General features: G+C 33.2%; 2 protein-coding genes and 1 long non-coding RNA gene across 3 annotated transcripts; all 3 read right to left on the bottom strand.

Annotated features, from left to right (window-relative positions):
• Nucleotides 1-650: 650 nt before the first annotated feature.
• LOC143081783 (uncharacterized) lies at nt 651-10294 on the bottom strand. The gene is made up of 3 exons (XR_012980085.1): nt 9988-10294; nt 1849-2022; nt 651-1176 (listed from the first exon to the last, which is right to left on the bottom strand). It is a non-coding gene; the product is annotated as an uncharacterized LOC143081783 (long non-coding RNA).
• Nucleotides 10295-11974: 1680 nt separating this feature from the next.
• Nucleotides 11975-14019, bottom strand: LOC143084223 (uncharacterized). The gene is made up of 3 exons (XM_076260633.1): nt 13999-14019; nt 13080-13709; nt 11975-12040 (listed from the first exon to the last, which is right to left on the bottom strand). The coding sequence occupies exons 1-3, from the start codon at nt 14017-14019 to the stop codon at nt 11975-11977; spliced, it is 717 nt and encodes a 238-aa protein (XP_076116748.1).
• A 2252-nt stretch (nt 14020-16271) lies between these two features.
• LOC143083320 (uncharacterized) lies at nt 16272-22854 on the bottom strand. Its single transcript, XM_076259583.1, has 3 exons — nt 22280-22854; nt 17064-17201; nt 16272-16592 (listed from the first exon to the last, which is right to left on the bottom strand). The coding sequence occupies exons 1-3, from the start codon at nt 22497-22499 to the stop codon at nt 16399-16401; spliced, it is 552 nt and encodes a 183-aa protein (XP_076115698.1). The 5' UTR covers nt 22500-22854; the 3' UTR covers nt 16272-16398.
• Between the last annotated feature and the right edge of the window lie 5059 nt (nt 22855-27913).

Raw genomic sequence — 27913 nt, 5'->3', positions numbered from 1 at the left:
CCGCTGCCGTGATGAAATATCTACGATGACAAAACAGAAACAGTCAACAAACAAATAAATGATTCAGAAGACAATGTAAACATTCTCCATTTCAATAGTTACATTGTATGAAGGCTCGGTTAGCTGCACTGAAAACTGAGCTGCTATGTAACGTCAATTAATTTTTAATGTTGGTATAATTATTCCCTTGGACAAAAGAAACATTCATTTGCATTTTTTTATGTTTATTTTATGTTTTTTCACAGACTTAATTTATTTTGGATGTAAACGTTTTCGTTACTTTTAAAAGAGTGGATACATATATACCATGCTTTCCATATATTTTATGATGGTATAATACTAAACCGCTTACGTGAGGGATTGTACAACTAGTGTTACCCTAATTTGCATTACTGTACTTAGATTGATTTTTTCCTGATCGTTCAGAATAGTCAATATTTATTTAGTATCCCTTTGATCCCTTATTTGTATTTAAAAAAAAACTTCTAGAATTTTCGGTCCTCATTGCGTTTCAACTTCATCCTTTTTTTTTTTTGCCTTTTTTTTTATTCGAGAGTCACAGATGAATCTTTGAATAATTTGTAGACGAAACGTGCGTCTGGCGTAAATATAAAATTTCAATCCTGGCTGGTATCTCTGATAGTATCCGATGCATGCAGATCTTCTTCATTCGAAAGCAATAGCGCGAAAGTGAAGTTTTCTTTTTTATTTTGTCATAATGCAAATTTTATTGACACTGAAAATAAATGTTCGTGCTTTTGAAGTAATATGCATCGCTTTATCGGTTTTTAAATGTTTGTGCATTTGAAAAAATCTACATCATTTTTATTGATTTTGCCTACAATATACCAAATGAGCTGTAGGTATTTTTTTTTTAATAATTGGGTGTGGGAAGGCGGGGATTATTTTTTTTTTGCAACTTTAGTATGTGTCCATTTAGTAATATGTTTTTCTACGCTTGGAGTACTATCTCGCAAACAAAGTGGTTTTTTTTTCGAAAGTTACAACTTCTGTCCCTCAGTCTAGTCGATTTAAGTAAACCACATGAAGCATCACTGTCTTGTGTGTATGTGGTGTCGATGTTATTCAATGTTACAGTTATGTTATATACATTCATAAAGATATCTCCTGTCATCCATTGTCCTTGTCTGAGACCAATCCAAACTTGGTCGGTTTCTGAAATAATTGTGGTTCCATATATACATGAATACTAATTTCACAGATAATGAATGCATATTATTTCATTTGAAAAAAATGATATATAGATAAAGGATTTTTTTCAACTTGAATATTTTTGTTGTTGTTGGTGTTGTAATTGTTTGGGTTGGTGCTTTACAATTGCGGGCTAACGTCATTTAAATTTGCGCATAGCTTTCGATTACATTCGCATTTTTGTCGAGGTAGATTATACTTATTCATTAATTTCTAACTAAAATGTTCCAGCATCAAAAGTCCTCGAAATGTTTACAAGTAAAAATAGTAAATCTAAAGATTAAATGTAGGGATTGTACATGTAGTAACGTGCACAAATTTAAGTACATAGATGTGCTAAAAAAAACGGTCCTTGCAGTGAGCGTGGAATGATTCCGGGTCTTTTTTAGTAATCATTATGTTTCCGGACCATTTGTAGTACTCAAATATTCTACTGACGGTAGTGATGCTTAAAGACATTTAAGAAATAGGGAATTTGTTGTAGTACCTTTACAATTATTTACAGTGCATCGGCATGAAATATCCGCAGACTTCTGTCGATACGGAAAGTAAATCCATCGTACACAAATGGTTGTTCTCCGGATTTGTGCCTTGACGCAATTTTAAGAACTTACTTAAATGTAACTAATCGCATACCTCTTATAAAATCCAGCATATAATCCATCTTCTCCACAGTTTTTATACTGGCCAAATCCCCGCCGTTTTCCAAGCATACTGTTCTTGCATTCATCCATGTTATTCCTGGTGATTCTATTAACCTCAAGCATGCATTAGCTTTCGTATGATATATATATCCGTCATGTTCGCATTCTTAAACACAAAAAAATATGAAAAAATCGTTAAATATAACTAAAGGACAAAATAATATCTGAAACTGTAAGCCGATGATTCAAAAACTATGCAGTTAGGTCGAACGTCGAAATTGGGCCTTTAATTGTTTTGTGGGACTTAGGGATTGAGGCTTTAGTTTCACGAATGGTCGGGATTTACACTTCAAGACTCAGGAATTTGTTTATCAGAATCTGGGGGAAAATTGTTTTTGTTTGGGGTGGGTGGGAATTCGGGATGACATCCCTTCCTATACGTACCGCCCCTCTTCACATACCTCTTATAAAACCCAGTATACAATCAATCACTTACCAAAGAGGAAATCCTTGATAACCACATGTCTGTTCTATGTTCCTTTGGAATTTCAACTAAAGATGAAGAACTGGATCTTCCATCACTGCATTGGATACCTAAACTACATAAGTGTCCTGACAAACAACGGTATATTGATGGGTCTTCCAAGTGCCCCTATAAACCTCTTTCTAAATTATTAACATCTATTTTATCAGCAATTAAAGCCGGGCTGCAACGTTATTGTGAAACTGCATTTTCTACAGGTGGCGTGAATCAGATGTGCATGGATACTAAACATTAGAAGATCTTTTAGAGTATATTAAATCTAAGACTCTTTCATCTTGCAAAAGTATTAAAACATTTGAATTTTCTACACTTTACACAAGTATTCCCCATTCCAAAATTTCAAAACAAAACTTTACGACAAGGAGATGATGTCAGCTTTCCAATTGTGAACTTTCCATTCCTATGTAGCAACATTCCAGCAGCGCCTAGATACGGAGTATATATCTCCCAATTGATACGATATTCCCGGGCTTGTATTTCTATCATGATTTCCTTCATAGAGGATTGCTACTCACAAGGAAGCGATTAAACAAAGAGTTCCAAATGGTGAAGTTGAAATCATCCCTTCGTAAATTTTACGGACGCCATCACGAGTTGGTTGACCGTTATGGAATAACCGTTTCACAGATGATATCGGATATGTTCCTTATGTCGTTACTACAATACCCTTCCCTTTCCACGAATGTGACCTACCAAGTTAGACAATTTACCGGATTTGTCACAACATGAGCAACACGACGGTTGCCACGTGTGAAGCAGGATCTGCTTAATACCCTTCCGGAGCACCTGCGATCATCCCCAGTTTTTGGTGGGGTTCGTGTTGCATAGTTTTAAGTTTTCTATGTTGTGTCTTCTGTTCATGTACTATATTTATTTGTCTGTCTGTCTTTTCAATTTTAGCCATGGCGTTGTCAGTTTAATTTCTATCTATGAGTTTGACTCCCCCTCTGGAATCTTGCATCCCTCTTTCACGTGGTTTGGCAAAATACAAGTATATGACATGTTGACCACCAAAAATCAAATGTTTTCTATCTTTCGTTCAATATTTAGATTTTCCCGCCTTTTTTTCTATTTTTATCTTGAAATTGCTTGTTTTAAAAGTATGGTATTTAAACTATGGAAAACAAAAAACAGTGATGAATAGGTACTTAAACGGGTTGTGTGTGTCTTTTGGATAGCCAATACGTAGGGTGGACTTTCAAATTTTCTGATGAAAGTATCAGCTAAGCTATATGATATGATATAATTGTGTACTATAGGTGGCGCTCCACTGTCGAAGCTTAGCAACCCTATATCTCCGATACGCTTGTATAATGCCTTATTGTCCCCTTAAGAACCTCAAATTCCTTGTTCCAACATGGTTGTCCTAAATGTGTTTGTTCCTTTTCAAATTCACCGGATGCCTGACAAGATCCGTATTTTGTGTTTAACGTGAACCAGTACTGTACATGTATGTACAGTCTTGTTAGACCGATCGAACAAACACTCAAATCTAAAACAAATCTCAATATGCAAACTGTAATAGTAGTTCTATCGGAAAAGTCATTAAACAGTGTAACAGTACTTATCGTCTTTTTTATTCTACTTTTCTATTCATGAAAACAAAATTTAAGTTTAATCAATTATATCGACTGTCGTATTATTTTGAAACAATTGACATGTATTTGATTAAATTGGATACTTTAATGCATACCAGTTACATGTTTAGGTGGTTTGTTTGGCTTCCGGTCATTTGTCAACTGCAAACTATTAAGTGTATAGTAAACAGAACTCACTTAAAAGACCCCTCTTAAAAGATTCAATTCAAACACGATGAATATAATTTTTGACATTTTTAGCTCTTTTGTCTGTTTGATTTGTTCACACATCATTGTCAATTTAATGGAATTTTATGCAACTGTCATACAAATGTACAAGTGAGAGATTCAGATAGCTTTAAAACAATGGCGAATCTAGGAGGTGGGGTTTCGATAGTTACGATTTTTTTTAAGACCTATAGCTTCTGAATGGGGACATATGATTAGAACACTTACCCTTTTAAAAATGGTTTGATCCGCCCCTGTGGTCTGAACAGCAGACATACTAACGATTTATTAACATTGGCCCTGCATTTGCGATAGTATAACTTTCTTAATAACAATATTTGACTTATAAGTGGATAAATATTCGACAGGTTACCTACTTACTTTATGGTAGAATATTCTGGTGCTCTGTCAAGTTAGATTAACTTTTAAACAAAAATCAAATTAAGCTTAGTAAATACACTCGGTACAATTTGGGAGGAATAGGTTTCGACTGAAAAAATCTTTTCCCCTAAAAGCTAAGTGGCTTATACAACTCTATCAAAATAAACACGACTGTATGTACGAGGACACAATACAAGATGAATATGAAAAACCAATGTCATGATAAATGTATAAATCAGTCACTTTAAGGGCATACGATACTGTTTTGGTCCCGTATTTAAATTTTGCTGAAAATTTGCATATTAGCTATTTTTTGCCTGATTAAATCAAATATGTTATGACAAAAAATATACCTTTATGTGCTACTTTTTGAGTAAAATGAGGTCCAAATTTTATATATTTGCTCAAAATTCGGTTTTGTGAACGTAAGTTTCTTTTCGACAGAAATACATAACTTTTTTGTTTAAAAAGATAAACACAGGCTGATTTTTGTTAAACTATTTGTAAATTCTGTTTTATATAAATGTCCTTAAAATGTGCAATTTGATTATAAAATAACTCATATTTATCAAATGATCACGAATGTAGAAAAAAACAGTAATTTATCAAATTTAAAAATAATGCACTATTTACGTTTTCATGAAAATTGGCACACATAATTCTTCTAACGTAATCAAACCAAGCGGAATTTTTTAAAAAAGAGGGGCCCATGAACTCGTTTTCAAGTTAGATAAGTTTGAGTGATAAAAATCAGTCGAAAACTGAATCTTTTTCCGATAAGTCATAGTTTGACGTCGCGAAAATAATAATTTACGTTAGCAACGTCATTATCTCCCCTGTAACTGTATCGTATGCCCTTATAAATGACCACCAAAAGCTGACTGAGAATCAATACGACTGTAGCAATACTAATAACCTGCTTTTTTTCGGGTTGCTGTCACTTTGCCATGTTTCCCGTTACCTCATGAATGTTTCTAATAAATGTATTAGTTTGTTTCTTCAATGTGATGTCTAACTCAATCGTCCTAAATTGGTGGTATACCTTACTTTAATCAAAACTATAATCAAAGAACTTCCACTCTAAAGTAAATCAATTATAACAAGGTCAATGTAGGACAATGTAAGGCAACAGTAGTATACCGCTGTTCAAAATTCCAAAATCGATAGAGGAAAAACAAATCCGAGTTACAAACTAAAACTGAGGGAAACGTATCAAATACATTTGTATAAGAGAACTACGACACAACACCGAAAAGTAACACACACCGAAACGAGCTATAATGTAACAATGACCATTTTCCTGACTTGGGACAGGGCATTTTATGAAAAAATGGTGGGTTGAACCTGGTTTTGTGGCATGCCAAACCTCACGCTTCAGTGGCGTAGCCAGGGTTAAATAGATGTGGATGCGAAACTGAAATTTTTGGGCCCATTTTATGCAGAAAATTATATTTTTCGGATGATTTTCCCTGTATGCATGTGTACTACCCTAGAATCAGACACTGGCTAAATTTTTGTTTAATTTCAAAATACCCACCAATATATATATTTCGAAAAAGATTTTATTGTTTTCTCGAAACTACCTTCATTTAATTCAGAAATATTTGATGAAAGAGTTTCACACCGAATCTTATATTTGACATCAGTCTCATAAACTGACCCATTACAGCGGCACTTATTTATTTATGGAACTTCGAAATATAGGAAGCGGAATTTGATCCAACCCATGGGTTGTTTGATGACTTGTCTTAACGCGTTATACAGGGGTCATGGAAATATCGGACGTCCGTCCTGTCTTGTTAACGCGTGTACAATTCTTGCAAGCTTTGTGTGAAACTTATATCAGAAATGTCTTTGACACTAACTAAAATAAGTCCTGATTAAATATTTTTTACCAATTATGCCCCGTGGAAACATAAAATGATAATGGAAATCCTATCCCGTTTGCTAGATGAAGCTTTTATTTCTCTTGAGCATGTTGAGATATTAAAATAAATGTAAAAAAAGTGCTTTTTTAGTTATTGCCCTTGTATCTTGGATATATATAATATGTGTAATGCGGGACATTGAAACTCTATTATTCTATTGAAAATAAAATTAAATATTTGAACCTTTAAGTTAATAGAAATGGGAATTTATCACACTCCATTACAGTAAATACTAGTAGAGTTTTTATATCGTCGTCTTTCATGTCACAGGAAACGATATCGGGATATGATTGTTTAGTTGTTTACTAGTAATCTTGCTATGTCATCGCTTTGCTTGGCTCAATTTTAAACCAAACAAGTCTACAGGTCTATGTATCATCACAATCTGCGCTTGCCACAGCTGACTGCGCGCTACGACGTAAAGTTTTACGAAAAAGTCGAAAGCACTTTTCGGCAATTTATCCATCTTGTTTACATAAACTAAACGATCCTAAAGGGAAAACCACGCATACTGCTTCGGAAATGATTGGACGCTGTTCTCATATCCTCACCCTTGTTACATTCGGATACCTTCGTGTGTATCTGCTGTGAACACATGCAATCATATAATATTTTTTTTATTTTTTTTTTTGTCAAAATGATGTGGATGCTTGAGCATCCGAGCATACATGCAAGCTACGCCACTGCGCTTTAATGGCAGTGTTAATTATAACATTAAAATGACAACATTACACGACAGGGTTACAATAAAATAAACAGATAAATGGGAGAAAAAATAGGACAGAGAAACAAAAGAATAATAGCCATCAAAAGGTAACAGGTTAAAAAATATTTGTATACGTCAGACGCGCGCTACGTCCACACAAAACTATGATCAGATGTAAAAAGTTTGAAAGCCATAACAACTACAAAGTTGAAGATCGCCGAGAACCAACATTTCCAAAAAGTTGTGAGTCCAGGGTGATCCGCCTGGGACAAAAACAAGTCATCATTATTATCAAGAATAATACATAGTTTTGCAAACAGTAAATTTTATAAAATGACTGTATAATAGATATACATGATTAAACTGAAGTGGTGACTAGCTATAGAATAAAAACGAATACATTACAAAATCACAGCCCTGTTAGCCATAGTCAATGCAACGCCCAAAGTGACGTTACATTTAAATTTCTAAAACGTGTCCCGAAAATTATGAAAGAATTTGGATGAAATTCAAGATTAGATTTGTATGAAATTCAGGATTAGATTTGTATGACTTATCTTACTTATATTAATAACAGTGAAAATTATAATACTAATTAATATTAAATTGTAGTAGTAATTATATAATTAATTGTATTATCTAGCTTTGTTGGTGTTTCTTGATAATGTCCCCGCAGATTCAAAGTGTTATTTCAAAATATACAAAGCTGAGCAATGGAACACATAGCTTATTAGGTATATATGAGTCACTGTAGGAGGAGTTATCCAGAAACGCTATTAACCTCCTAAGCAAGTATATACTCTAAAAAGGACGAAGTACAACTCTCTAAATAAAGGAAAAAAATATTAATTTAATTAAGATAAAATTAAAACCCTGACCATATGCACACCTTCCTTCAAAATATGTATAAACAGACAGCAAAGTGAAATCTTCCTTGCATTCAACTTGTACAAATGCTGTAGTGGCAGTTGTATGGTATAGCTATATATACCCATAATGGAACGGACGGACAGAGGTAAAACAGTATGCAACCTATGGCAAGCCGTTCTCGTCAAAACTATGTTTAAAACATTTTTCGAATAATTTACACACTGAGAATTTCAACAAAGCACACTGAGAATTTCAACAAAGCACACTGAGATTTAAAAACTTCAAAACGCACACTGAGAATCGAAAATTACACACTGAGAATTGAAAATTACACACTGAGAATTAAAAATTACACACTGAGATTTCATAAAGACGCACTGAGATTACAAAAATGAAAAACGCACACTGAGAATTGAAAATTACACACTGAGAATTGAAAATTACACACTGAGATTTCAAAAAGACACACTGAGAATAAATAAACTGAAAACACACACTGAGAATTTGAAATTACACACTGAGAATTTAAAATTACACACTGAGATTTGTGTGCACTTTTTATGCGCACATATCTAATTAACATACTTCATCTGAATCTATTACAAGCTTAAGGAAAACAACAAGGGGACAGAACTCGTTAGTCCTTCGATTTGGTTCCAAATTATTAATAAAAAAAACTTTAGAAATACAAGAACAAGAAAAATACCCACTTATTTTTATTACAAAATATAACCAAATGGTGAAAAACTTTATTAAAATTATAAGAAAACATTGGAACAATCTGCAAAAGAATGCAGTGAAATTTTTACTCAAGTGTCTATTATAGCATATAAACGTAACAAAAATATAAAAGATTAACTAGCGAAATCAGGGAAACAGTTGGGAGACCCATGTTTAATTACTGGTAGTAATGATCTGAATTATAGGCAACAAACTAACTTATGAATATAAGCGATGTTAAGTCTTGAAATTTATTACGAATGTTGGTTGAAGGAATCGCATTTCATTATAATGACAAGAGTTCTTGAGATCAAGATATTAATCAGTTGAATTATTCATCTCATGAATATTCATTAGTAATTTGCATATTAATCTCAGTGTGTATTTTTGAAATCTCAGTGTGTATTTTTGAAATCTCAGTGTGTAATTAACAATTCTCAGTATGTGTTTTTCAATTTATTTCATCTCAGTGTGTCTTTTTAAAATCTCAGTGTGTAATTTTAAATTCTCAGTGTGTGTTTTTTATTTTTTTTAATCTCAGTGTGTAATTTCGATTTCTCAGTGTGTTATTTTAGGTTTTTAAATCTCAGTGTGTATTTTTTTCGAAAAAAGGGTTTAAACATAGTTTTGACGAGAACGGCTTGCCATAGCAACCCCCCTTTTTTCCCAAAATTTTCAGTTGCTAGGGCATAAAACCACTTCTTCAACAATCAACTTGCTTAACATTTAACATTTGAAATACATAAGTTCATGCTTAACGGTCGATCTGTTTTTCTATGATTTGATAAAGATCCATGATACAAGGTAATAGAACCATAAAAGGCAACCATAAAGAAGGCAAAGCAGCCGTTTTAGAATCTAAAGGACTTTTGTCAATTATCCATACCCGAAATGAAAATAACGTCACGTTATTTGTTTGAGTTACTGTGTAAGACATTTTTAACCAATCGCAACGTTTTTGTTTAAACACTTTTGAGAATAATACCCAGGATGCATTAGAGTAGAAATGCAATAAAGTACAATAATATTACGAAACAAAAACGTTTATCGTTTGTTTTCTTCTTTTTTTCAAATTTAACAAAAATAATTATTTCACGCGTACTACATGTAATTGAAGTAATATGTACAGATTGAACAATTAACTAAAAAGTGGAATAAAACTATTTTAAACAGATACCTGATTTTCTAATAAATGTCTTGGAATTGGTATCATTTTCCATTTCGGGTGGGCAATCGTTGTTCAAATAACAGAACATAGTTTTCTCGTAGTAGCTGGCAGAACAACAGACACCATTGGTGGTACATAAAAGTAAACAGTCTGCCCTTGTTGGAGCTATAAGTATTGTGTTCCATGAAACTATTCTTTTATTGGTCTCAACTACAAAAGTTCCGTTCCCAACAAAAAACGCAGCAGAAAATGAAATGGTTGTTAACAGAATCCATATTAAAGTCAAGAACGGTGAAAACATTTCTAACTTTCTTTTTTTTGATCTGTTTTATATTGAAATATTTTTTTTTTATGTTTAAAGTATCAACTTATAAAGGATTTTACCACAATTAGACACTGATTATAGATTTCCAACATCCATTAACCAATCTGATGAATGTTAAACAATTCCTTTTTCAGTCAATACACCAATTAGATATATATATAAAGTCTATAAGAATCTACCAACCAGTAAACTTAATAGGTATTGGATCATCAAAGTTGACAATACTACACAAACAGGAAAAATTATATGAGTCTAAAAGATTGTGTAACAATACCGATAAATATTTATCGGTATTGTTACACAATCTTTTAGACTCATATATAAAAATCATCATGAATCACACGTTTCAGAGAAAATCAAAAAAGGGTCTTATAAATATTAGATATAAACAGTAGCCTCTCGAAATATACATGTACCTAAGATCACTAACAGATGTGTTGGTGAGTATAGATAAAAGATGATGTGGTATGAGTGCCAATGACACAACTCTCCACAAGACCAAATGACACAGAAATTAACAACTGCAGGTCACCGTACGGCATTCAACAATGAGCAAAGCCCACTCGTTTTTCTTATTATTGTCTGACATTGCCGGTTTAATTTCAACTTTTGCGCTTGAAGTTGAATGTAACTTTGGTATCTTTCGCCTCCCTTTTGTATCACCAGCCCAGTAGTCAGCACTTCTGTGTTGACATGAATTATCTCCCTTTTGTATCACCAGCCCAGTAGTCAGCACTTCTGTGTTAACATGAATTATCATTAATATGGTCATATTTATAATATTACAAAACTTTGGAATTTTTTAAATACTAAGGCTTTTCTATCTCAGGAATAGATTGCCCTAGCTTAATTTGCAAAACTTTCAGGAAGTTTCCAAATTCCATTAACCAATCTGATGACTTAACTTAACTACGGTTATTTGTATGCTATCTTTTGAAGCACTGTGTTATAATATGTCGAGCAACCTCGAAGTTAGTGTAGCGGTACCGATTTGATTTGAATTACACGTTTTTCTAAACTAAATAAATTTGTGTTTTAGATGGTTATAGAAATACAGTCGTATAATTAATAAACTCATCATAAATACCAGGATCAAAATTTGTAATTAAAATAGCAATACTTTAACATGTAAGATTTGTAAATATCGAAAGTCAATAAACTATGACTGAAGGTACATGGCTAAACAATCTCCATGGAAATGAGATGGGGCAATGCTTATACAACGCATTCCAAATACCATCGAGTTATACATGAAAACTAAGCAAAAGTTTCAAATTCAATAGACCATGACTGAAGGGGCGGGTCAAACAATTTCCCTGGTAATGAGATGTGCCAATACTAATACAACTGCATACCAAATATCATTGACCTACATCTAGTGGTTAACCATAAACTAGAACTAATCACAAACTAATACATTGTTGACGCCGTCGTCGTCATCGTCGCCGATGTCGGAAACAGCATACCTATGTCTCGCTTTTTGACTCCGTCAAGCGAGACAAAAACCGACAAAACTACAAAAAATGACGATAAGACAATAAAAAGCCCTCATAACGATACAAAGACTGAGCAAGAAGAACACCGTTTGAAACAGAGTGTTATCTTAAAATATTTCAAATTGGAATATTTTGAATAGGTTTTCTTGACGCTGGGAAAAAATCCTATTTCTAATTACATATTAAATGCATTTAATTTGACGTCAATCAACTTGACCTGTGATGTTTTTGTGAGTAAATACTGAACTCAATTTCACAAATCACTAATAATGATGGAATCTTACTGTTAGAGACAGTCGGCACACCTCAAAGAAGATTACACACTTTACTGTTAGAGACAGTCGGCACACATCAAAGATTACACACTTTACTGTTAGAGACAGTCGGCACACCTCAAAGAAGATTACACACTTTACTGTTAGAGACAGTCGGCACACATCAAAGATTACTCACTTTACTGTTAGAGACAGTCTGCACACATCAAAGATTACACACTTTACTGTTAGAGACAGTCGGCACACCTCAAAGATTACACACTTTACTGTTAGAGACAGTCGGCACACATCAAAGATTACACACTTTACTGTTAAAGACAGTCGGCACACCTCAAAGATTACACACTTTACTGTTAGAGACAGTCGGCACACCTCAAAGATTACACACTTTACTGTTAGAGACAGTCGGCATACCTCAAAGATTACACACTTTACTGTTAGAGACAGTCGGCACACATCAAAGATTACACACTTTACTGTTAGAGACAGTCGACACACCTCAAAGACGATTACACACTTTACTGTTAGAGACAGTCGGCATACCTCAAAGATTACACACTTTACTGTTAGAGACAGTCGGCACACCTCAGAGATTACACACTTTACTGTTAGAGACAGTCGGCACACCTCAAAGATTACACACTTTACTGTTAGAGACAGTCGGCACACCTCAAAGATTACACACTTTACTATTAGAGACAGTCGGCACACCTCAAAGATTACACACTTTACTGTTAGAGACAATCGGCACACCTCAAAGATTACACACTTTACTATTAGAGACAGTCGGCACACCTCAAAGATTACACACTTTACTGTTAGAGACAATCAGCACACCTCAGAGATTACACACTTTACTGTTAGAGACAGTCGGCACACCTCAAAGATTACACACTTTACTATTAGAGACAGTCGGCATACCTCAAAGATTACACACTTTACTGTTAGAGACAGTCGGCACACCTCAAAGATTACACACTTTACTGTTAGAGACAGTCGGCACACCTCAAAGATTACACACTTTACTGTTAGAGACAGTCGGCACACCTCAAAGATTACACACTTTACTGTTAGAGACAGTCGGCACACCTCAAAGATTACACACTTTACTGTTAGAGACAATCGGCACACCTCAAAGATTACACACTTTACTATTAGAGACAGTCGGCACACCTCAAAGATTACACACTTTACTGTTAGAGACAGTCGGCACACCTCAAAGATTACACACTTTACTGTTAGAGACAGTCGGCACACCTCAAAGATTACACACTTTACTGTTAGAGACAGTCGGCACACCTCAAAGATTACACACTTTACTGTTAGAGACAATCGGCACACCTCAAAGATTACACACTTTACTGTTAGAGACAGTCGGCACACCTCAAAGATTACACACTTTACTGTTAGAGACAGTCGGCACACCTCAAAGATTACACACTTTACTGTTAGAGACAGTCGGCATACCTCAAAGATTACACACTTTACTGTTAGAGACAGTCGGCATACCTCAAAGATTACACACTTTACTATTAGAGACAGTCGGCACACCTCAAAGATTACACACTTTACTGTTAGAGACAGTCGGCACACCTCAAAGATTACACACTTTACTATTAGAGACAGTCGGCACACCTCAAAGATTACACACTTTACTGTTAGAGACAATCGGCACACCTCAAAGATTACACACTTTACTGTTAGAGACAGTCGGCACACCTCAAAGATTACACACTTTACTATTAGAGACAGTCGGCACGCCTCAAAGAAGAAACAGTATTTAAACTAAAACGGAAAAGAAAATACTAGTATACACTAGAATAACTTATGTACATGCATGTACCCCTAAAACAACTAGAAGTTAACCATTCTTGCATTTTCAACTTGATTTCTAAGTATGAGTCGTCTATTAGTTCCTTGTTACCGTAAGTGGCAAATCTGTCATTAAAATTTTAATCTAATTCCATTGAGCAGGATTTTCATTGTGTTAGTTTTCAGTGTTAGTGTTAGTTAGGTTGCTTTTGCGTACGTGAAACAAGTTCAATCCCCCATTTTGTGCAAGTACCAAATTTATCTATCACAACTGTACGTTGTTTGTCTATTTGTAAATTTTTTTCTGAGAAAGTCGGTTGTTTGAAGGTTGGTGTGGTCTCTTCTACAATTCAATATTTTATTCAAATTCTTGTTATCAGCTGTCAGCTGCTCCGATATTTACAGAGAACACAGGTTGAGCAACACGAACTTCCTTTTCAGTGTGATCATACTGAAATTAAATACCTACATGTATAGCTGTCCTTAAATGAGTCTTAACGAAAAATATGTAAAATAACTCAGACAGAAATAAAACCCGTTTTAAGGATGTGCTTAGGTCAGGCTTGGGAATCGTGTCAGATGTTGGGTGTCCTCCCCCCTTTACGATATGGGGTAAAATGTTTTGCTCCATAATACCCATTTTTCTTTTCATATAAGACTTCAATAACTCATAAAAGGTCACTTTTTTATGACGTGTTGGGTGTCCTCCCCCCTTTACGATATGGGGTAAAATGTTTTGCTCCATAATACCCATTTTTCTTTTCATATAAGACTTCAATAACTCATAAAAGGTCACTTTTTTAAGTTTAAGGAGATTCTAGATTCCTTTTCTTTCAACTTGCATTTGAGGCCCAAATAATACCAATGCAAATATAAGGTAAAAGTCCGAGTCAGCCTTTTCTCGCCTGTTTGCCAAAAACATATCTCGAAAAGGAGCTCCATAACCTATCAATAGTTTTAGCGTAAATTGTTCCTTAACTAAAACTCTTCCGATTTAAAGTGTTAATTCTATATAAATTCTATTTTTTCCCGCCTAAATACGTTCTAGCTCAAATCCTTTTCTTCCGTGTTAGTAACATATACATTCAAATTTATTCGGTAATAACTGTCCTTTCCTGGATTTAGATATTTCTGTTTTAAATGGGAAACTCCACACTAAAATTTACGACAAAAGAGACGATTTTTCGTTCCCTATTGTTAATTTTCCATTTTTAGATGGTGATGTTCCTTTGGCACCATCTTACGGTGTTTATATTTCACAACTTGTTCGCTATGCCCGTGTCTGTTGTGACGTTTTTGATTTTAACGAACGCAACCTATGTATTACTGGTAAATTTTTAAACCAGGGATATCGTTACCATAAATTACTGAAAACCTTTACTAAATTTTTCCATAGATATAAAGATTTGGTTTTGAAGTTTGGATGTACCTGTAGAAAACGTATTTCAAACGGGATAGCACATCCTCATTTTTATGGAAATGTTGTTAACCGTGCCCGGAAATTTAGAAATGATCCATGTAAACTTGTCGCTCCTTTAAAAAAACTTATTCTAAAAGGTTACCTATTCAACACTGTAATAAGATCATTGAATATTGTTTTTATTGGAATAAATATTGATTTTGTTATCAGTAGATTAAAAGCTAACTAAATTTTACTAGTATGTTATATATATACATATTCATGGATCTACAATCTGTTGATACCTGTAGCTTGGCATTGCACAAGGTCATGTTTTTCTCTGGCTGTTTATGATGTCTTTACACTAAATCCATTGGATGTTGGATGTGTACGGATTGATAGTTTAGTCTTAGATGCATGATTTTTTTTATTAGTTGTTAGTGGCTTTGAACTAGCTGTCAGATAACTGCGAGTACTCTCAGATCTGTTCATTGTATCTTTTTGTGTCGGGATGTATAAGTACCCGGCCACGTCCACTTATATTTTTGTCCATCTGATGAGTTAAGCCTTTTTCAACTGATTTTTATAGTTCGTTCTTATGTTGTACTGTTGTACCACTGTCCCAGGTTAGGGGGAGGGTTGGGATCCCGCTAACATGTTTAACCCCGCCACATTTTTTATGTATGTGCCTGTCCCAAGTCAGGAGCCTGTATATTCAGTGGTTGTCGTTTGTTTATGTGTTACATATTTGTTTTTCGTTCATTTTTTTTTTACATAAATAAGGCCGTTAGTTTTCTCGTTTGAATTGTTTTACATTGTCTTATCGGGGCCTTTTGTAGCTGACTATGCGGTATGGGCTTTGCTCATTGTTGAAGGCCGTACGGTGACCTATAGTTGTTAATGTCTGTGTCATTTTGGTCTTTTGTGGATAGTTGTCTCATTGGCAATCATACCACATCTTCTTTTTTTATATGTATAGCCGTAGAAGGAATTTGTCATATCTTTATTTATTTTAGTCCTAAATTTTATATATAGATCATAGAAATGTTATAAAAAAATACACTACGAAATTAACAATTGTATAAAATAATATCTCCTTTCTTAAGAAAATGTTTAATCATAATAATCATCTCCTTTCTTAACAGTGGCGACCCCTGTAATAACTGCCGCTACAATGGAGAGAACTCCAGCTAATATACATATTCCAAAAGCAGGACCAGGCGATCCTTCTTTACCAGTGGGTAACTGGGAACCAAGGTCACTATACTTAGCAACAAACAGGAAGGCTCCTGCTAAAGCAAAAAGACCTGTAATAAAAATAAATAATAAATAGTAGTCCAACATGAGAAATTTCATTTGTTAAAATTGACACTCCTTTATGGATCATGACATTGTGAGACCCTCGTGGTCGTTAAAACCATCCCCTTTAAAAATAGGGAATCATGACATGTACTTTTATGACATTTCGAAGTTCTGTTTTATGTTGTTCATATGCACAAATTTCAATTGGTGTCCTCATTAAAGGCATGCCTTCTATGGATGGGGTATAGAAGGCAGATCCGTAAATTATTTGAAGTCATTGTGGATAATAGTACAATTTTATTGTATAGAACAAAAAGTAAAATGCATAAATCCGCCCTCTTGTTCTCAATTTTTACATAATGAGAGTCACTTATCATTATTAACAAATTTGTACTTGTATAAGCAACACGACATGTATGATGTCTAAAACCATTTGCATGTGTGTATCTAAGTACGTGTATATATAAACGACTTACCTGCAGCACCTAGTGTATAAATAGAGGCAGCTCGTACTGCATACTTCCTAGTAGGTAAAAATACTATATGTACGATTAATGCTATTAGGCAAAGGATCACTCCAAATGCTTCAAATATTCTGGTAAGAAACAGCCATTCTAAAAAAGAATAAAGAAGCATTAAAACATGAAGAGCTGTCTTTTAAACATATAAGGATACAGAAATGAAAACCAAGTGATACAGCCACTCATAAAATTAAACTAGAGCGTAAAGCATATAAAAATCAATATATTTTATTAATAGTCTTTGTTGGTCCAGGGGTTGGGACCACCTTTTTTCAAAAGATCAATGCCTTTGAAAAGGGACATTTGGTTGGAACCACCCCTTTGAAAAAAGCTGGATCCGCCCCTGCAAAGTCTGTAAGTTTTTCTATCTGCAAGTTCTATAAAAGGAGAAAATAACCGATTTTTTTTTATATTTATAGGTAAATTGGACAGTTACTTTTTACTGAAGTTAATTGTTTATTAAACATCTAGAGGCAAATGTTTAATGGTTTGGTGTGGTCTATAGAAAAGGGACCAATTAGGCAAACAATAATGCCTGAGTAATTAGGCCCAAACATATAGGAAATAGAGAAAAATGGTCAAGTTTTTCTTACAACTAGCTACATACGAAACCCTCCACATAAACATTGTTGCATTGTGTTTAAAATGAAATTTAATGCATGACATTTTTCTTATTACATCTCTTGCATTGAGCCCTGACGTATATAATCAAACCGTTAAAACTAGCCCCAGTCACACTTGGGATTGTGCTTAATAATGTCAATAAAGTGTGACAATCGTCACAGAAAATGGCATTATCTATGGAGTTTTCAATTAGTTGTTCTCTAATGTCAAATCGTTTCAGAAATTTGGTAAAGAGACTTTTAATGATGTAAACTGATAAAATTTTAAGATGCATAACCCCACATGTCTGGAAAATAGATAGCGGTGATACGTGTAGGTTGATTAAAATCCGTCCAATGTGGACTTTGAAGTGTTGATCAGAAAACAAAGGGTAGGACAACATAACATTGAAGTTGTTAAGTATCCATCAAGGGTCTACTTATTATGAAAGTACTGACAAATTGAGGTTTAACTAGTCATCTTTGCGTCACTGTACTAATATGTTCAATTGAGTCAAATGTGTTATTTTGTCGTTTTTCGTTGTTAACCATGACGTACATTGGCATGCAGTTTATTTTTCAACTTATGGGTTTGCGTATCCCTTTATAGCATCTTTCGCCTCTCTTCTTATCGTTTATATTCAATTATACTGATCACAAGTGTTATAAAACAAAAAATAAAAGAAGAGTATACCCGCAATAAATAATAGCATTGAATTATATATATGTTGTTATTTCGTGTGAACTAACACTATGTTTTTCAACAGATATATGTGTGCAGTATACATATTACATATTTTTGTGTTTATTTGGCAATCGCCAATCACAGTCAGCAGGGTTTACGTGGTTCGACCTGTTAGTCAAATGCGTTTTGTTTACATTTTCCCTTTTTTCCCTGTTTTGTCTTTTGGGAAATGTTGTTTGTTCTGTATTTAGATCCCTCTACCAAGAGATTTGTTTTGCATGCACACGTACATGTATAAAAATTGTGGTTTTTATCCAACGCAATCTTAGGTTTGAACGACGTTGTTTTCAATTTAAACTTATTCATATTTGAGTATAATATATACATATTTGAGTTTTCTGGTGTAAATTGATTATGATTGAAATGCTCAAAACCTAAATCATATTGAATATTCCGTTTAAATCTATTTCCAAGTTTTTGTTAAAAAAGAATTAAAAACTTCCAAAACTTGTTCCTATTTAAAAAGTATAATTGTAAAACAAATATAACGACAAAAAGTTATTAATGTTTATTTTTACGTAATTTAAGTTACGATTTGACAAGTTGCCGGAAGGAGCTATTATATGTTAGACAGAAATGCGTCGTTTACAAAGTTCAATTTATTTCATTGGTAAGAAAAAAAACACACAGACAACATCTCAATTCGGTTTATGTCATTGAACTGTCCCTTGACAGCATGTATAAAACTGAAAATTGAAATGGGGAATGAATCCAAGAAACATCAACCCGACCAAAGAGAAGACAACAACCAAATGCCACCAATGGATCTTCAATGCAGCAAGAACTCCTGCACCCGGAGGCATCCTTCAGCTAGCCCCTAAACTAATATGTATACTAGTTCAGTGATAATGGACGTCATACTTAACTCCGAATCAAATTAAAAATCATACATTGTCAAGATATATATGAGAATTGGGTATTTCCTTCAATATACATGACATAAGTCTAGTCCTAAATGGTTTACAGAATTCCAGTAAAATGAGGCATGTCCTTATTTTTGCCCCCATCTTAAACATCACAATTCCTGTCCCATGCATTCCAAGACTTATATTAATGATGGTGGACCATTTGTATACTGTAACATGTACTTTACAATTTTACGACTATCTCTAAGACTTCAGTTTAATATTTGAGAAAGAATTTATCATGTTGATATTGATAATAGCGACACAATTAACTTCTGTGGATTTTATGAATAATAGTTTAACATGATTAACGGTGTGACCTTGTTCAATATTCAACAATATGGCCACATTCCGTTATTAGTAGTATTTCCTGTATAAGTACATGTAGTAGCAATGATTTGATATGTACTAACTTGTATTACAAAGTATTTCAAGTATATATTGGTTTCAAATAAGTGGCTAAAAATTTCATGTAACTATACCCACCGTATTATCAATAAATGAGATTTTATCCGTGTTACATGTAATTTACGTTTTATATTGAATTATCATATAATATCGTCAACAATTAAAGTCCAAAAGACTCCAAGTCTGGGAAAAAGTACTGCAATCTATATTCACAGTATCTATACCGGTATTTCTATGCTCAACATAATTATGTACTTTGTAGTTGTGACAAAACATTTCCATTCTTATAAACTGTTCGTCAAATTTTAATTCTAATTGATCAAAGTAAAACATCAATTTTGATAGATTTAAGTTACGAGTTCGTATTAAACGTGGAACAAGGACAAATATTTATCGAGAGAAAAACTTATTGTTTTTCAAAAACAAAGGAATTATTTTGTGTTGTCGTTTGTTAGGTCGGATTTCCTTCAATTTAACAAATATTGAACAAAATCAATCCACTTAACAACAGCTGTGAAGGACTGAGTGGTGTTTTCATATAGTGGGCATTTGTGAATATTTCACGTATAATTCAAACTGGAGGTTCCAAATTGAATGTTTCATGATCTTTCATCAGCAACCTAAAATTGACACTGATGTGAATGAAATTTCCAAAATGCAAACATAGATATATTCTGCGCGTATAAAAATAAGAAGATGTGAACTGTTTGCCAATGAGACAACTCTCTACAACAGACCAAATGACACAGAAATTATCAACTGTATAGGTCACCATATTGTTTATTTGTTTGCACTAGCTACGAGATATATAAAAAATCTAGTATGAGTTTTTTGTTCAATCATAATGAAAGTGAAATAGTGGAATAATAATTTGCTTTTAGCAGCCAGTATGGTAAAATTTTGTCAAATTAAGCTAAGAAACATTGACGATGAATTATTCACTTGCAAATGAATAATTTAACCTTATTGAATCCATATTCATGTGAACTTCAATTTAACCCCTTAGCTTATGAATTGTGCGTGTTCTGTTATTTAAAGGAAAAGAATGTCAACATTGAAAGTGAAACAAAGGTGAATCATTTGATTGACTGATTCGATCCACACAAAAAAAATCATTCTTATGCAGGTAAAATTACCCAGACCTAGAAAAACCAATTGCACGCGTTCACTTTCACTTTCTATCTCTATTTCTATTTATGTTTAAATTTATGTTTAAATTGCTGATATGATCATTGGAGGTCAACTCAATACTTAATTAGATGGCTTCAAGACTCTAGTACACAAAACGAAGCTACATATTATCGAGCCCATGCCCCGTAAATTGTTTATGTTAGACTTTTTATAATTTGGAATAATTTTTCATATGGTTATAATTCAAATATAAATATTTGAGTCAAAATGGTGTACATGAGTTTGACAGCTAGTGCCTCTTTTTAAATCTGTATCCGATTATCTTTTCTTTTAATCTGAATGTTATAATACAAGGACATCATTTTGTTGTCCTAAATCACTAAGTGGATTTGATTTTGATAAAATGAGGCATTTGTGCATCACCTATTCCATTTATTATTATTTCTTTTTTGTTTCAAAGTGTTGTTTTCGATAGCACATTTCATATTGAAAGAGCCAAACTTTCTCTTCTTTGAAGATCTATTGCAAAACATTTTCGAGGTGTTCATATAGTGTTAAGACTAAATTTCTGCCCTTATTCAAGGATCCTTTAACTTAGTTTTCAAGTGCCAGTTTAAATTTCCTGCCTTTTCATCATAGGAGACACATTACTAGATTATAATTGATTGATTGATTGTTGATTGCTTTACGCCACATCAGCACAAAAAGACAATATCGCGGTGAAAGCTATTCTAGATATTACAACAAGACGTTTATTTTATTTTTACAAAAATGGATATACAATTTACCAAAATTTTTGTTTAAAGCGAATTTACTTATCCTCAAATAAAATTTCACCAATAAGATAACAGTTTAAACTAATATTTAGATAAGAAAGAATATTTTCCCGTTTCCTTTCTGAATATTATGACTGAACTATTTGCCGCTGGACTTTTAAAAGCAAATACTCAGTTTAGGTGTAAAGCTTTAATTTCAAATTATTTGTTATCATGATAATTATCTCTGTAATATTGTTCATCTTTTAAATTTCTAAATATTTGTTTATGTTTTGTTTTTGTTGGTCTTTTCTTCTACGTATGATTTTAATGTCCATGATGTTTTATTTTGAAATTGATTTGGTTCATCGACTAAACCATTAGTCATTTCATTTGGCTAAATAACTACTAATATTTGCTTTAGTATAGAGATGATTTAAATTAGATGGTAAAATGAAGTAAGTACATTAGTTAAAAAAACGCCGGGTACACGTAAACCAGGAAAAAAGAAAAATAATGAAATATACGTAAATAATGTCAGGTGAGATCATACCAGGAAGAAGGGAAGAATCATGCGAGAGAGAGAGTCAAAATAATTTTTAAATAACACATGTTTCTCTCTCACCTTTTCCTCCCTCGATAACAACGGCTGTGTTTTCTTTGCAATCTCCAGCAGCACTACACTCCGTTGAAAATAGCATTCCATATTCTAATTTGAATTCAGTAGTATCAGACTTATAACTCCACCAGTTGGGTAAAAAAAATCCAGCAAATTGAACAATAGTTGCTAAAATAGTCAACACAAAAGCTGCAATATCTAGAATCCGTATCTTTGGTTTGGACATATTTAGATGTTTAAAAGATTATCCAAGACACAGTTTTCACTAAAAAAAAATATACTACAATGTTTGTATAATACTAAACATCCTCGTTGAAAAGTATATCTCTAATAAACCTGACTTCCGTATAAAGGAAGTGATCTAACCATGTCAGTTCTCGTTTTAAACTGTGTACTTATTATTTCCGTCTTTAACAAGCCTTAAACAATTAAAATTATAAAATTCGAAAATATGCACATTCTCGATGTTCAGTGTAAAAGGAAATTGATAACGACATTGTTATGTCATTTTTAATTTTATATACTAGTAAACTAACAGAAATTATACACCCTGTTAAAGTAGAAAGACTACACGTTTATATGACATTTAAGTTATTTTTGATTATTCAGTAAACGACTCACGCGCCCTCGGCACTCCTACTGTAATACTACGTAAAAAAAAACTTGAGTTATTATACATGTACTAAGTATTATACATGTAGGAGGACGCATATCGATCCATAAAAAAATACATAGTAAAATGTATATAATCTTTTTCAAGTATGCAAGGACATTATAACTTTTGTTGTCTCTTTTGAGTACGTAATTTCTTAATTATGATAACAAAAAAAGTAATATTTAAAATTCATAATTCTAATTCTTTGTATTCATTCGTTTTAAAAATAACACTCATTATACATTATTTCAATTTATTTTTGGTTATTAATAAGTTAACCAGCAAATGTGAAGCACCGCTATTTACCTCGGCGTGAGATTCGTAATACGAAAATCGACCATGGTATACGAATCAATATAAATCCATACTATAATTTATTTTTATACAATATGCAGATCTCGATGTTTTATTCAAAATTTAATTTATATATAAATATAAAACTGTTAACAATTTTGTATTTTTAAATGAGGAAACAGCATACAACCGTATAAATACATTTAGAGAGCAGCGGCGGATCCAGAAATGTTCATAAGTTGGGGGGGGGGGGGGGGGCACTTGTTGCCTAAGAGGCCCTTTCCCTATATTAACAACCAGAAAGTTTCCACAAAAAGGTGCGGGTTTTCCCTTCAATCTGCCTCTGGAGAGGTCAGACAAGTCATTCTTGGTCATTATTGATAGAAATTTTTCTTCCCTAAGTATTAAGAAATATCTTTTCTTTGATTATGAGGGCGAATTGCGATTATGTAAACTGGTTTAGAATAATTAGAATAAACAGTACTTTAACGATAGTTTTGAGCTCCTGCAAATTGCCTTTTGCATTGGCGGATCCACGGTGGATGTTCACGGGAGTAAGAGATAGAAAACTCTGAGAGAATTTATAGAACAGAAAAAGGGGCAGTGGCAAATATTTCGTATATATTTCAAACACAGAGAGGATTACCCCAGCATCCGTTGACAAAAAAAAACCTTCATTTTCCTATATGTGCTTTAGGACTTTATGTAATGAAGTGTAGTTTCACTTTCCATATTAGGTATTCGTTCTCATGTAAGCTCCGCGTGGTAAAAATCACGTGATGCAGGAATATAGTATCTTGGAGATGGGCTATTTCTTTCTTTGCGGGCGGGGACTCCCAGCAAACAACATGCATGTGTGACTTTATGTAATGAAGTGTAGTTTCACTTTCCATATTAGGTATTCGTTCTCATGTAAGCTCCGCGTGGTAAAAATCACGTGATGCAGGAATATAGTATCTTGGAGATGGGCTATTTCTTTCTTTGCGGGCGGGGACTCCCAGCAAACAACATGCATGTGTATAATGGCATTGTAGATTTTCTTCTTGATACAGAAAGTTGCCTGTCCGGTACATGAATAGATCGGAAATGTTAATTTGAGGGTTGAAAATAGACAGCACGAAACAAAATAAAAAAGGGGGGGGGGGGGGGGGGGGGGGGGAGGTGGTCCAAAGGGAATATTCTTATGAACTCTTTATTTGAAAGATTTTTTAAAAAATTAATTAAAAGAGAGAAAAACAACTGTAAGACATATTGTGAATGGTCTTTCTTCCTTTCTCCAATGCCAAGAAAATGCTTCCGTTGAATCCATGGATGATTAATAATGACCATTTGGTAAATTGATGTATTCTAAACGACACGTACATGAAGGTCATAAATTAATTTGTTGAATGAAACCAAATCTTTTTAACTACTAATGGGTGCCGTAGGTCGACTGTAATTTTTAGCGAGGATTTCTTGGCAACGTTTCATGGCGCTGGAGACCCTTTTAAAAGACCTGTTGCGGTATATCAATAATGCATTACTTTTACATATAGTATAATTGTACGCGCGTCTGGCGTATATATAAAATTTAGTCCTGGTATCTATGATGAGTTTATTTGTAATCATTCCATATACCAAATATAATTGACCTTGAAAAATTAATTAGTGACCAATGAACCATGAAAATAAGGCCAAGGTCATATGAAACCTTACAAACCAACATGAAATCTTTACAATTCTTTCAAACACAAAATTTGGCAAAGCATCTGAAAAATAGACAACCACAAAAACTAAAAATTGTCCGATGAACCATGGAAATGAGATCAACACAAGATGAAACCCGCCAGTCATCCATGTTCTACACCAAATATAGGTGACCTATTGCAAATAGTATCCAAGATACATACTCCACCATGTTAATTTTAACATTGATCACTGATCCATAAATTGAGGTCCAGGTCAGGGAGTCCTGTAGGTTATTCAGAACATGTAAACCTAGCGGGGAATTTATATACCAAATATAGTTATCCTTTCACTACTAGTTATATAAAGTGAGAATTCAACATGACCAAACAACATGTAACATGAAAAAGAGGTCAAGGACATTTGACAGATAAATGTACTTAAATGCTAAAAAACAAGTGTTAAATCACAACAAATGATGTGCCTGTACCACATTGATAAAATTGGGAAGTGAAATGGGTTATATGCCAAAGAGACAACAACTGTACCAAAGAGCAGTTAGCAGCTGAAGGTCATCAATGGGTTTTCAATGCAGCAAGAAAATCCCACACCAGGAGGTGGGCCTCAGCTGGCCTTTAAAACGGGCTAAATATGGACCTTGGTTATTGTTTATATTTGTACATGTATTTTCAGTCCAAGTATGGTGTTAGTGATTTGATGTGTTTTTTGTGAGTTCCAATATTTTTGGATATTTCTTGTTATCCTTTTTAAGTAATATCTACCCCCATTATAAAACTACTCAATGATAATGCTAAAAGGAAAGTTAAAGGTTTTAATAAATCTAATCTATTCAAAGATAAAAATGTTTTGTTACAAAAATCTATAGTCATCTCGACTATTTTAAAGTTTTTAAATACATAACAAAATCAAAGAGCACACAATTTTCCAACTCAGAATCTTCAGTTTGTAGGCAATTTTAATGTCATTTCAGGAAAATGAAAATAAAAATATTTTATTTTACCAATATCTAATTATTTAGGATGTAGTTAACCAATGACATCATTCATATATATCAATTTGAAATAAACTACCCAGAATTCATTAGATTCTGAAATGGCAAATTATGAAATGAAAATTATATTAAAATAATGTAATACTGATGAAAAAACATAAACATGGCTTTGAGGACTAATGAAACATTCAATACACTAGATTCAATTAGATAAAAATGTTGTGTGCATCAGTTCTTGTAAACACAGAGAATATCCAAAACAGCAGAAAAGAGATGTTCACTGGAAACTGTTCATACACATGTTATTTTAATAGAACAAAATTGTTTTTAATCAGAATTACCTACACCTAACAGTACCCGGTTTTAAGGATTACTGTACACTCTGAAATTTAACCAAAAAAAGAAAATTTCCAGGAAAGAAATGTGACTATTTCATTTAATTTGGAAGACATCACATATCAGTTAAATTTTGGAATTAAAAATGTTGGTTATCCTTAGTTGCACACAAGATAATTTAGAATTTAAACAGTTTGTTACATTTACTAGTCCCATCCATCAACACCAAAATGTGTTTGGGCTATTCCATTAAAATATAAGTGGGAGGATGGTGAGGGAAGTTTTATTATTGAATGTTAGACATGGGTCTTTTTCAGTTTGCCTGTATAACCATTACCGGTATGCAAAATAATAAAAAAAAAAATGCTTCTTGTTGTAGGGATATTTTGAATTCCTACTCTCTCACAAACATTTTAATGGAATAGCCTTGAGAATTAATTTAGATCCTCCTTGGTGATACTTTAGAAAGATAATTAAGGTTGAAGGGTTATTAAATGAATACATACATGTATATAGTGTAAATGACAGTGAATGAAGATGGCACCTCAAAAGCATATTTAATTTGATTAAATTAATCAGCTATAATACAAAAAACAAAAAATATTTCAAAGAAAAAATAATAAAATCTAGTTAACTATTTTCTAGCTTAACAAACCAAATATTTTTCCTTAAATACAAAATAATAAGTTCAAATACATATAACAAAAGGTTACCAATATAATAATACTGTAAGTCAGAAATTGTTGCATACATAAACTATTGAGATTCTTGATTCATGGACAAAACTGTTTTCTATATTTTGTGATTTCAGAAAATGCTACATATATATGATATATATCAAGCAATCAGAAATAATTTTTTCTGTTTAGCGCAATACATGTCCTAGCAAATAAAAAAATTCAATTTCTGAATTTACAATATTACAAAAAACACAATGGCCTACTTCGATTCGTCCAACTCGAGTTACCCAAGTTAAATTTTTGGGTTTGATTGCACATGCGTCAAGAGCGTATCAATCGAATCAAAAACTTTGGTGGAGTATTACTCGATGTCCATTGTTTACCTTAACAACATGGATGAATTTACGATACTAAAACATTTTTTTTAGTGAGGATGAATAAAAGATGGCAATTCAGTCATGTCAGTTTATTATTGATTCTAACAATAAAATTATTGACAACTTTGTTGCCCAGGGACCTTTTTCATTTTACCTCCGCAGGAAAATGCAAAGTTTTCATTCATTTCGAATCTTGGGATTCAATATTTTCTCCCTGGCATCCCAGGATCAGACTCCTTATAACAACCCTAAACAAGGGTGTGTGTAGGCTGATCAAATAGGATATATTACGGAAAGGGGGCACAGCCGCTAAGTGTCCCAATAAGAGCAGAACAGTGAACTGATTTTGACAATAACAGTTAACAGCTAAAAAAATACGAATATTCACAATAGCCGATAACAATGAATAAAAAAACGCCCAGAACACAAGAACAGTCAAACGTCACCTTGCCCCCTTTCTGAAAAGTATAATGAAGGTACACATGTGTATATATTAGCGAATATTTACAATTGATGAACATCGATGTAATACAATAGATATATATTGTGGTGTTTTAATGTGACTATTGCAATTGAACACTTAAACTTCTATTTCGTCACATAAAATGGTTTAAATCCATT

Source organism: Mytilus galloprovincialis, chromosome 7 (assembly GCF_965363235.1).
Source record: "Mytilus galloprovincialis chromosome 7, xbMytGall1.hap1.1, whole genome shotgun sequence".
Classification (NCBI taxonomy): Eukaryota; Metazoa; Mollusca; class Bivalvia; order Mytilida; family Mytilidae; genus Mytilus; species Mytilus galloprovincialis.
The sequence above is the reverse complement of the archived record's forward strand: the minus strand, read 5'-3'. Positions and strand labels throughout refer to the sequence as shown.